The 12,607-nt window shown below is 42.3% G+C and overlaps 1 protein-coding gene and 1 non-coding gene across 2 annotated transcripts; both read right to left on the minus strand.

Moving 5' to 3' along the window:
* Window positions 1-272: 272 nt before the first annotated feature.
* LOC118484465 lies at window positions 273-379 on the minus strand. Its single transcript, XR_004873576.1, has one exon. It is a non-coding gene; the product is annotated as a small nucleolar RNA R71 (small nucleolar RNA).
* Window positions 380-7,991: 7,612 nt separating this feature from the next.
* On the minus strand, window positions 7,992-8,755 carry LOC110924554. The gene is made up of 2 exons (XM_022168550.1): window positions 8,467-8,755; window positions 7,992-8,329 (listed from the first exon to the last, which is right to left on the minus strand). Exons 1-2 carry the CDS (start codon window positions 8,753-8,755, stop codon window positions 7,992-7,994), a joined length of 627 nt encoding a protein of 208 aa, XP_022024242.1.
* Window positions 8,756-12,607: the final 3,852 nt, after the last annotated feature.

Genomic DNA, 12,607 nt, shown 5'->3' on the forward strand with positions numbered 1-12,607 from the left:
CGCATTTGATACAAATGCTCCAAAACTCCGCAACCTTCCACGGGCTTGCGGACGAGGATCCCCATCTACATATAACTAATTTCTTGGAAATATGTGATACCTTTCGGATCAATGGAGCATCAAACGACGCCATCCGCCTCCGTATGTTTCCCTTCTCACTAAAAGACCGAGCGAAAGCTTGGCTCAACGCCCTCCCAGCTGGATCGGTAAACACCTGGGATGAACTAGCCCAAAAATTTCTATATAAGTATTTCCCTCCCGCTAAAACTGCTAAGTTAATGACTGAAATTAATACATATTCACAAGAGGACGGGGAATCCTTATATGAAACTTGGGAAAGGTTCAAGGAGCTATTACGCAAGTGTCCCCATCACGGCCTCGCAATATGGCAACAAGTATCCACTTTCTATAATGGATTGTTGCCACACACTAGGTAGACACTTGATTCTAGCTCCGGGGGACTTTTAGGTAATCGACGCCCACACGAAATATATAATCAAATTGAGGAAATTGCTCAAACCAATTTTCAATGGCACACCCCCGGGGAAATAAGTCTATCGCCCCGGGCGCCCATAAGGTCGATGAAAGCACTTCTTTACAAGCCCAAATCGAGGCCCTTTCTTCAAAGATAAAAAAAATTGGAAATGACAAAAACAGTCTCGGTTATGGCTTGTGAAGGGTGTGGTGGGTCACATGAAAATTGGAGTTGCATGAAAGAAACAGACGATCAACAAGAAATGGTAAACTACATTGATAATAGACCTAGGCCGTCGGGTCCCCCAACGGGAACTTACAACCAAGGATGGCGAAACCACCCAAACCTTGGTTGGAGGGAACCCGGCAATAGTAGTAACCAACAAACCCAACGAACAAACTTTCAGCAACCAAGAAATGAGTCACAAAATTTCACTCAACAACAAAGTGGACGAGAAAGGCTCGAAGATACTGTATCTCGCCTCGTCTCCGACACTGATAAGAAAAACTCGGAAAGATTTCTACAATTAGAATCAAATTTTAGAAATCAACAAGCTAGTATTCAAAACATAGAAAAACAATTAAATCAAATAGCTCAAAATTTTGCCGAGAGACCGCAAGGCGCATTACCTAGCAATACCGAAACGAACCCAAAAGCGCAAGTTCACTTCATCACACTACGGAACCGCACCGTAGGGCCTGCAGAAGTGCCACCACCAACGGAAGAAACAGTACCCACACCTCTGCAGGAAAAGAACTCCCCTCCGTCACCAGAGCCTACCAAGGGTCCTCGAGTTCCATACCCCGGTAGGATAATTCGTCAAAAGACCAATGAGCAATTCGCAAAGTTCGAAAGTCTGTTAAAACAATTGCATGTCAATATTCCTTTTATCGAAGTCCTAACCCAAATGCCCAAGTACTCTAAATTCATGAGGGACTTCCTTACACATAAAAAGAAAATTGAAAGTTTGCAATTAGTCAATTTAGGCGAAGAATGCTCCGCCCTCGTACTCAATAAACTTCCCCAAAAGAAAATCGATCCCGGAAGCTTCACGATTCCCTGCTCAATAGGGGAATTACCCGTTCGTAATGCCTTAGCCGACCTTGGGGCTAGCATTAACCTCATGCCCTCATCAATGTTCAAAAGACTCGGCTTAGGAACCACGAGCCCTACAAAAATGAGCATACAACTCGCTGATCGATCCGTCAAATTCCCACAAGGTGTCATCGAGAATGTCTTGGTAAAGGTAAGCAGATTCGTTTATCCAGCTGACTTTGTCATACTCGATATGGAGGAAGACACCGAGGTCCCCCTCAAACTAGGGAGACCCTTCCTTGCCACCGCCCAAGCAGTGGTAGATATGAATGACGGGACACTCACCTTGAGGTATGGGGATGATGAAGTGAAGTTCGGAGTTGGGAAGAGAATAGAGGACGACGACCCGGTCAATTACATGAAGGTTATTGATTCGAGCTTGGATGCTGCTCTCCGACGGTGTAACATGGGATGCCAGGCATCCCACTTAGAAAACATATAACCTCCCATTGGGTCTAGCCAAGGACCCTTATAAACGTGGCGCACCACGGAGGCATTCCACGGAACTATCCTTAGTTTAGTTTAATCTTTTAGTTTTAATTTGCAGAATAAAACACACTCATGGTGGTAATGGATGAAAAAAGGAACGAGAAAAATGGCCCCATGCACAAAGAACAGAGCAACCCGACACAAATGTCCATCACAGAAGGCTCAACACGGGCCATGCCCAACCAACACGGCCCCGTGCTGAGCCACCTACAGAAAAACGCCCAGTTCAGGTAACTGGACACGGGCCGTGTTCAGTGGACACGCCCCCGTGTCCAGGCTTCTGTCTTAGTTCTTTAATTTCTGTTACTGGCACCTGACCACGGGGCCGTGCCCGGTCACCACGGGGCCGTGTCCAGGATGCCAGTAACATAAATCTTTGCTTTTTAACCCACTTTTACACATTCTAATCAACCGAAAACCTTATTTTTGGGACACATTGAGGACAATGTGTAATTTAAGTGTGGGGGGATGCTAAAACCTTGAATTTTGCAAATCCTAATTACAAGCCTTACACAAAACTCTATTGGAACCGCTAAACACCCCAAATTTTTTTCAAAAACTTTTCGTTTTTTTTTTTTTTTACTTGTCTTGGTTTAATTTGGGAATAACAAGTTCTAAAAAGGTTATATTTTTACAAATTTACAACCGATAGCGTCGTGATAACAAAGAACCAACATAAGAAAATTACGAAACGGCATAACAAGTCTAGTTAAAAATTCGATTATATATACTTGATCGCATTAAAAACCCATTCCCACAAAAGTGAGTTTTGAGCCTTTATTGAGCATACAAATATACATCTTTAGACTAAATGCTCATTTTTCGTTTCTTGTGTGAATAGCCGCTTGGTTCTTACAACTCTAGAACTTGCCACGACGATACATTCCCGGTCCTTACCAACTTAAACCCAAGTAAGTAAGTGATGGAGGCATTAGGACTAACCATATTTTTTTTTTCTACACCATTATTTTTCATTTTTTTACCACCTACCCAAAATCCCCCTAGTTTGCCCCTTTGAGCCTAAACCTTTCATTTCATTACCCTAAAACCCTTTTAACCCACCAAAAACCCTTTTTTTTATTTTTCACCCTTTATTTTAGTAACAAGCTCGGTTTTTCGTAAGCTCGCTATTTTATGTGACTTATCAAAAAAAAATGATGAAGTCAAAAACAAACAAAAGCTATATAAAAGCTTGTTTGGAGAAATACTTCAAAATAAAAAGTCACTAAAAACAAGGTGTGTCACGAAAACCGACGCTTTTTACGATTTTCGCCCTTTTACTAACCACTAACCCAACCACCCACCTTTAACCCAAGCCTAACCCTTCACCCAAAAAGTCCTCTTGATATTTACAAAGGTAAAAAGTTAAAAAGGAGGAGGATTGATTGCTTGGCAAGCCTATGGAAGGCGTAAGTTCCATGCCGCTCTCGAGTGATTCACTAAAAAAATTACACCTTCGGCCGAGTGTTGAGTGATCTCCCGTGAGGTATGTGAACTTGTATATAAATGGAATTTTAATAAGGCATGCTATGCCCGAATAAGTAATTTATCTTGTGAAACGTTCTAAATAAATCATAACGAATAGGATTGTAAATAAATAAAAATAAAACTTACAAAGATCTTGGATTCCCGACACTCTATGACAAGCCAAAAACTTTCTCTTCTACCTATTCCATTTGGGAGTGTAAGCCACATTTAAAGAGTTTTGCTTGAGGACAAGCAAAAGTTCAAGTGTGGGGGTATTTGATGTGTGTAAAATACAACATATAAATCACATCAATTAAGGCATAAAACTAACCCTTTTTAAGTACTAATGTTGGAAAAAGAGTGTTTTTGTCTTTCTTTTGTATTTTCAGGATGAAATGAGCTCAAATTCACAAAAGAAGCAAAAAGACAACTAATTCTAGCATAAATACAAGAAAAGGAATAAAAGTAGACTGCCCGGACCCTCAACGGCATCCTCCAAGGCAAAGAAGAGAAAGCAGAAGTCTGAACACGCCCCGTGCTCAGCCAGCACGGGGCCGTGCCCAAGAAGCAGCATAAAAGACAAACTTATAGAAGCTTCCATTGCCTACCACGGGGCCGTGTCCAGCGGGCATGGGGGCGTGGTGAAAGTACAGCAGGCGCATTAATTGTAATTGCGAATTACAATTAATGAGGAGAGAGAGTGTCAGACGGGCACGGGGGCGTGTCCAGCGGACACGGGGCCGTGCCCAGCCTTCTGTTCAGCCTATAAATAGGAGTGCTTGGTTTCATTCCATCTTATCCCTTGGCACACCACCTCTCTCACACTTCATCCACCACCCACCACCACCATAACACCATCATCCACCACCATCATCCATTGTCCATCGTAGAGTGTGTGAGTCGTCTCGGGATCCAAGATTGATCGTAAGAGTTCTTGACAATCAAGGCCATGTTTGCCTAAGTCTCTTACATCACTTGGTGAAGACAAGTGTTTAGTATAATACTTTTTATTTTTAATCTTTTGCACTTTTTATTTGGTTTTGTATTAATGACTTTAATAACTAGTTGCTTATGTTGAAAGTGATCTTTCCTTATCGTTTGTCCGTGGTGTCTTGGCATTATTTTACTGTCTATATAAAATAAAAGATTTTCACCATTCATATCTCCACGGTCTATATGGAGGTATGTTGGCTACCTGGTCGGGGGTTAAGGGAACGGTTTGGTAAGGGTCTTGCCCTTGTTCAGCGTTTAGAGGTCCTGCTTGGGACCTGGGTCAAATTTAGTAGGATCTCCTTCAATGCCCATAGGTATTGGATGGCGGGGATCCAAACTCTTTGACCCCCTCATAAGTTAACTACTATTAATACTATAACCCGGCTATTTAGGACTGTATCCCTGCTGACTCAGACTACTTAGCCGAGGGTAACGTCACCGCCGAAAGCGGGGCCTACCACAATTTGCATTAATAACTTAATTCATTATCTTTCAATAATCCGACCCTTTAGGATTGTATCCTTGCTGACTCAAACTACTGGGTTGAGGGTAACGTCGCCTTCAAAAGAGGGGCCTACTACAATAACTAAGATAATCTCTTAAACAAGTGCAAAAGTGCGAAAATAATCAAAGGTTATACTAATACACGTGTCGGATCCAAGTGATTCATCTTGTCTATCTGTTTTTATTTTATTTTTATTTTTCAGCATTTAGTTAGTTTTTATTTTCTTAGCTTAAAAAACATTTTTCTCACTTTTTGATTTGATTAGACGTTGAGGATAAACCGGTATTAAAAGCTCTTGTGTCCTAGGACGACCTCGGTATCTTACCAACACTATACTACGTCAACGATGGGTGCACTTGCCCATATGTGTGTTTAGTGTTAGTGAATATCGTGTTTTATAAATTTAAAACTTGGCTAAAAGTGTAAAAAGGGCTTAAATATACATCAAAAATATAACACACTTCACGCACATCACATGCCAAGTAAACATACATAGCAATTCATAAATGAAATCATGTACTATATGTGTACTAATGAACATAGCAAGTATATGTCATGAAAGCATGATAAACATGAAAGTACCAAGTAGGCACACATGTTTCATCCCAAATATTTGAAAACAGTAAAAGAGGGGAACTATGTACTCACTTGATAATGCTTAGAAGTCTTGAGATTACAACCAAACAAAGCTAGAAGGATCACGGAATCAATCGGCACATAATATAGGTAACTACGTTAATAATCCGGGCTTAAATCGGAAGATCGGATAAAATGAGGTATCGTAAACTAAATGAGTATAGGAACTCATGTAATATGGTTTAACAAAGCCTACATTCTAAATCAGAACCTATCCTAAGTGCTTATGACCCGTTATGACCCGTTTAGGTAGCTTATGCTACTTTGATGCGTCATTTACGAAAAAAGCGCAAACGAGTAGCCTAACTAGTCCTATGACAAGTATTATATGCCCTAACATGTTTAATAATCAGTTTATGTGGCAAAAGTTAAGTTACATATGCTTAAAATGAAGTTATGCGCAAAAAGGGCATTTTGGTCATTTTCCTAAGGCATATAAACTACCTATCATACAACTAAGTTAACTAGGTGACCATAAGGTATAACCTCGGAAGGTTATTCCCTATACAACTATGGTCACAAAATGTGTTTGGTCGGATCTTAATGATCGACCAAACGGGTTGGGTTCGAAAGTCTAAGCGGTTGTTTAGACCACTTATCTTACGACCCTATATAAGCACTAAACTAAAAGTGACGAGTTAAACATGTTAACATGCTTAACTAAGTTAGAAAACAGGTTTGATATCAAAACAAAGTGTTTTGATACCCAAAGATAGCTTCGTTGCAAAATACGCATAAACACGTATTTTGACAGAAACTATGACTCGTCACTACGCCTAATCAACGTGGTAATCAGTAGGTATAGTCACAAGGGACTATAACCATCTTGATTACACCCACATTGCAAAGTTCAAACGAACTTTGTGTTGACCAAAGACTGGTCAAATCAGAAAGTCAAACACTGTTTTACTTTCATGCTTGAAATGCATAAAAGGCAAGAAAGTAACTTACAAGAGGTCCAAGCTAAGAAGATTTGATTCAAATTGCTCAGGTATGAAGTGTAGAACTCCAACTTAGAGCAGGTTTGAATCAAATGTGTGAGGAAAATGGTGAAAGGGCCTTGCTACTTATAGAAATCTTGAAGTTCTAAGATCATTCCACTTGTTTCTAAGCTTGATCATGGCCATACATTTGTTGGAGCCTGATTTGGAGCTTGATAAACCATCAAACATGCCCACAAGATTGAAAACAAGCAAAGGAAACAAGGTACAAGCAGCGGGGTTTAAGAAAAATGGTTTCTACTAATCTGGGGAGGGCTTACGGACCGTAAGCAGACCTATACGGTCCGTATGGCACCTGGTTGCTGGCAGTAAGTTTCACAAATTGGCAGAACAGGCCCCTGTGACTCCAAACTTGATTTTTGATGCGTTTTGGCACTTCTAACACCCGTCAAACCAATTTTCAAGCTCCATAAGGATGTTAAAGCATAGGGAACTTGAAATATGCTTCGAAATGTCAAGGATGTCGGCTCGTTTGGCTGTACGGTTACGTTGTTCGGTTAATTACGACGGAAATCGTAACGAACGTGAAAACGACCCAAATTGCGAAACGAATGAAGTTTCAGCATTCCAATCACTAAAATAAAATATTTTAATGATTACAAAAATTTTTGGATGTCCGGAGATGTCCCGAACGTAAGATATGCGCTTAAATGCAAACTTATGCACTTTTTGACGCTTTTAGTCCCTGATTGACCAAAAAGTTTATTTTTGCACACCGAACCCCTCAACGCCTATTTCTAAGCTATGTAAAGGATATTTAGGGTATGTTTAACTTATGATCATATTCCAGAAGGTTCGTTACTATATGAATCGGTAGACTTTTGCAGTTTGACACAAATAGTCCCTGCGATCGAATAAACTTGATTTCGGCACACCAAAGCCTTCAAAACTTATTTCTAAGTTATGTAAAGGTTATTTAAGGTATGTTAAACCTATGTTGTTATTCCGGAGTGTTTTTTGCCTTAAACTGATTACGTTTACGTATCAGTTCTAGTATAACTTTCAAGAAAGCGATTTAGAGCTCGAAATCGACAAGAATTGAAATGAGAAATTGTTAAACACAAATAACCAAAAATAGGGTTCAAAATACATCGTTTCATTGATAATTGAACTGTTTAGAGTTCAAATAATGATTATGTAAGCACAGGTGTCACAGATCTCATTAGCGCGATCCTCAGAATAAGACTTGTAGTAAATATCGCTTCCGCCACCCGCGCCCGCAGCACCCGCGCCTATGACGAATTAGTGAAGGTTCCCTATGACGTACCTTGAAAGGGCTAACCCTTCTGCCACCCGCACCCGCAACACCCGCGCCTTCAGCACCATTTTACTACACTTTAGTCTCCACATCTTGAGTGGCCACATTACCCTCCTCATGAACTTCCTGAGCAGGCTCCTCAACTATTTGTCTAGATTTTTCAGGTTCGATTGGGACAGCCTGCTCCACTACAGGTTCTTCAACCTGCACGACCTTCTCCACACGCTCGAAGAGAGGTTTCTCAACCTCCTCAGTTTTCTTAACATGTTTCTCAACCTCTATAGCTTTATCACCAACAACCTTCGGCACGCTCCCTTTCCCCTTTGCAGCATCAATAGGGGCAGATGACGGGGCCTTGTGCACGGGATTTGGATGAATGATCTTTATCCTCGGCTGCGCGGTTTCCTTCTCTGCAACATGTATATTATGTTAACATATAATTAAGAATGTGGAAATGTCTAAGGATACTAAGTTATGAAGCACGTACCCGGTGAAATGTGAGTCTACAGTGACCTGACACTCCCCTTCTTCCCAATTGTAGGTTTGCCAGTTGCAACCTTCTTAGTTCCAGGGGCAGGGTCAGGTATTGCCTCCTCACGCTGCCTTTTCAAGGCATTCTTCCTGATCAGCTCAGGGATGGGATCAGTCTCTATCTCCTCAATAGGGATTGATGTGGGGGTCGCGCCTGAAGGTTGATCTTTGGAGCCCACGCTCCCAGAACTCTGCACGTCGGCTGCCACATTAGCCTTAACCTTTGCACCTATAGAATACAATTCTTCTAAAGAATCAGCAGCGTACACGAAGTCATCTAGGCTACGTTGTTGAGAACGAGCCATACCTTTGCGTGATGCAGTATTAGAAGCTGCACCGATCGCCTCTGGTATCTTGGGGCGCGCACCCCCTCAGCAACGATTATCACTTTCTGCATACACACCCTCTTCGGTTTCTTCTCCTCATGATCATCCCTGAGATCGTGCAGGACACCTTCAAAGACATCGGGGGGAGATTTTAACTCCTCGTTAGAAAGCAATACAACTTCTTTTCCAAAAGGAGTTATAGCTCTACATGGCCTAGTGTTCGATATGTGCGCAGCTTTGGTCGCAGTAGGAGGCGCATCAATAATTCCTTCGCTGCATACATAAAATTGAGTCAGATTTGCTCGTACCAAAACTCCTCGCCCTCGCGCAAAGGCCTCACGCCCATAACACCAGCGTGAGCCAGGAATGCACGATGGTAGAGCTCCACCTCTGCATTAACACAACAAGCTAGCATCAGAAGACGTCATTATCACAAACTTCTTAAAAGGGGAAAAGTAATAAAGCGAAAGAGTTTACTCTCGTCGTCCAAAAGGAGAAAAGGCACATTCGTGCTGTCGTGCGGCCACCGTTCACTCATTCCCGCCACAACCAGAACTTGCTCCCCAAATGCCTGGTTCGGCAGTGCCAACAACTTCTCGTACCAACTTGCGTCGCGCGGTATCTTCATATCTTCTTTGGGAATCGGCTCAGGGTCACGAAACTCCATGACTATAGGAATTACCTCCTCACGTATGAAGAAGAACTTGACTTTCCAGTCATGGTAGCTCCTGGGAGGGTTGATCAATATCTTCTTACTTGAGCGAATGGCAAAGGAGAAAAAACCCAGATTGCTTTGCAACTGGTATAAGGCCCTAAACTTTTCAACTGTAGGTTCTTCTCCCTGGGATTGACAAACGAACTCGAAGTGCCGTATCTGAACCATGCCCATGGGGCTCAATTGGGAAACATGGAAACCATAGAACGTTAAGATGGAACTGAAGAAATGTGTGGTTGGGAAATGGAAGTTACCTTCCCCAAAGAAATCAGCAAAAAGGGAGATGTACCCCGGAAGCGCATCGGCGGCGGTCTGTCCCTGAGCAGGGTTTCCGGCGTCCCATTCGACGGCGAACTGGTGGCCCCGAACCACCTGTTCAAACAACCCTTCCTCCCACTTTGATGGCGGCATTCCACCACCAGTGTTTTCCACTACCACAATGTCATCGACTTTTGACATATCGGAAATAAGAGAACGGATGAAGAACTGGAAGATAATCTGCAGAAACTTGAAGAAAAACTTAAAGATCTTCAAAGAACTCTAAGAGATTTGAAGATTTGAAGAGGAAACGAGAGGAAATTCGAAGCAAAAGTATCTCCTGTCGTTACCTCTTCGCCTATTTATACCCATCGCATTTAAGGCGATGGGTAACCATGCCGAACCAATCGCAGCGCGTGTCCAACCAGAGGTTGACACATCAGGCAGGAAACCCGGAGTGACGGTTACCATGCGCGCGTGGGCCTCACTTTCCTGAAACCAGACGAAACGGCGTGCCTGACACAGTGACAACATGATCGTCACTATGTTAACGGTCACCTCAGTTGTCGCTTTTGCCACCAACTTGCACCAACCTGTCAGAATTTGCTTTTTCAAATTTCAAGATTTTTCCCGCGTAAATAAACGAGATAACTTCAAAAGCAAGAAAAATAATTGCGTGCGTAAGTTGTGACACAAACACGCGCGCCAGCTTTTTTAGCACACAACATACCTTCCTAAACACCATACGCAGACACTTACTTTTTTATTTTTCTAGCTCAGAGCTCCAACCACTTGCCTCGCGCATGGAAGCAACACTAGACTAGGGGGACTTGAAGGGGTATGGTCCTAAATCTTGCGCCGAGTATACAAGTCAAACTCAGGTCGCGCGCGTGACCATACCCATATTAAACCAATTTGGTAACTTTCCCGACCTTGCGCCGACTAATCAGGTGCAATCCAAGTCACGCGCGAGGTCAGGACCAACACAAGATCAGATTTGACATTTAACTCCTTGGATAAGAGCCCTGACTTCCTTGACCTTGTGGCGATTGTACGGCACATTCACGGGGTCGCGCAGAGGTAAGAAGCGCAGGTAAACTTCGGACAAATACGAAAGGTACAAGTGGCAGAGCAGTGGGCCAATGAGCGTTCAACAGGTTGTATCCGATCATGTTGCACGATGGACAATCGTACAGGAGACAAAGAGGTACATAAGGACGTATACGCGACACCAATCAGTGTGCACCGACCACTGCTCCATGATCTCCATTTAGCAGCTAATGACAGACTAGACAACAAGGACACTCGCCAGGACACGTGGATCCATTCAGCGTGCGCCAGCTTCCCTTCGCTTGGAATCACTAACGGTCGTGGCAGAGGGGACAAAATGGATATTCCTTGTTGTCGACTTCGGGCCCAAGGCCCATCAGCCCATCTCCTTCACAAATCACACAATAAATAGGAAAGTTCACCCCCAGGTTTAATGATTGCTCTCTTGCTCTCTCACTTTATACACACACTATTATCCTCTAAACCGATACTTATTCTCAGTCCGGAGGGTGGTTACAAGGAGAACCCCCTTATTCTTCTCCTTGTAACGAGCTTACGGGGTGTTGATTGTTTTTGCAGGATCTTCACAGCAGCTTAGACAAGACGAAAGAAGATTAACCTTTATTTGTTGAGGCACATACCACAAACTAATCACCAGATTAGTTTGGTGTTTCTTCAGGCATCAATGGCTTGAGTAACCCGGACCAATTAATCTGAAAGCCGACTACCAAACCTGATAAACACCCCTAGCTAGAAAATTATCACTTATGCATGATTACCGACGACAACAATTCGTTAGTAAAAGAACCTTAGTTTTAATGTAGTCATCATTGTATAATATGCCGTTGATACTCACATCGATGGTTTCTCGTTAAACTTCGTTGGTAGATACATTACATAACCAGGTTTTCCGAGAAAGTATCACCGGTGGGACCTACCTTCACCAAGTGATTTCAGACAAATAAGTTTGTTGCCAAAAACCCTCGGTTTCGTAGTGCAACCTCCTATCCAGATAATCTCCACATCTTCCACACTAAACTACAATTATACACATGAGACTGAATTGACCATCTGATGATTAGTCTCGGGTCCCTTTTAACATTCTTTCTTTGGTTTGGTGTTTCTAGCGTGATGTTATGATCTAGATGGCAAAGACTGACCCAACCCTACAACTAGGATCGACCTGATGAATATTTTTGCGAAAGGGCCCAAACTAGTTTTTGTTCTATATATAACACAATATAGTTAATCATGAGGTGTAGACCCAAGGCATAGCACCAGGGGCAGATGTAATGTATTAAGAGGGATAGTACGGGCTACGGCTTAACCCCGTATTCGTAGTGTATTTTTTGGGGGTTTTTTTCAGTTTTGATACAAAGGATACCTCTAAACAAATACGAGGATACCCCTAAATTAATGGGTTAGCTTCGTCACTGCATAGCACACGAGGCCAAGTGACCGTGCATAACTTTTTTCCTACATAGCATCTATCTAATCGAAACCCAAGTGAGTGTAGTGACCCGTACGTTGTTTGGAAACGACCCCATAAAAATTATTTGTATGATATAAAACCAAAACTGGGATGTATTTTAGTTGGCAATCCCTCTTTCCCTTCTTTTGGTTTTGGACATTTCAATGAGAATGGGACCAAGACCACACATATCCTTACTTGATTTGATTTCTGAATTTAACCTCTTTAATATTCATTTAGTTAAACCAACCCCAATTAAAATTATAATTATATTATGCATCTATTTAAAGGAATAGTGCCACGCAACTATTTGACACCTGTTCGTTGGGCCACGGAT

The sequence above is a fragment of the Helianthus annuus genome, chromosome 11 (genome assembly GCF_002127325.2).
Source record: "Helianthus annuus cultivar XRQ/B chromosome 11, HanXRQr2.0-SUNRISE, whole genome shotgun sequence".
In the NCBI taxonomy this organism is placed as follows: Eukaryota; Viridiplantae; Streptophyta; class Magnoliopsida; order Asterales; family Asteraceae; genus Helianthus; species Helianthus annuus.

Coding starts and splice junctions, on each gene's coding strand:
- LOC110924554 (XM_022168550.1), bottom strand. CDS start 8,755: ATGGCTCGTTCTCAACAACGTAGCCTAGATGACTTCGTGTACGCTGCT. Junction 8,330..8,466: donor AACTAAGAAGGTTGCAACTG/GCAAACCTACAA, acceptor TACATGTTGCAG/AGAAGGAAACCGCGCAGCCG.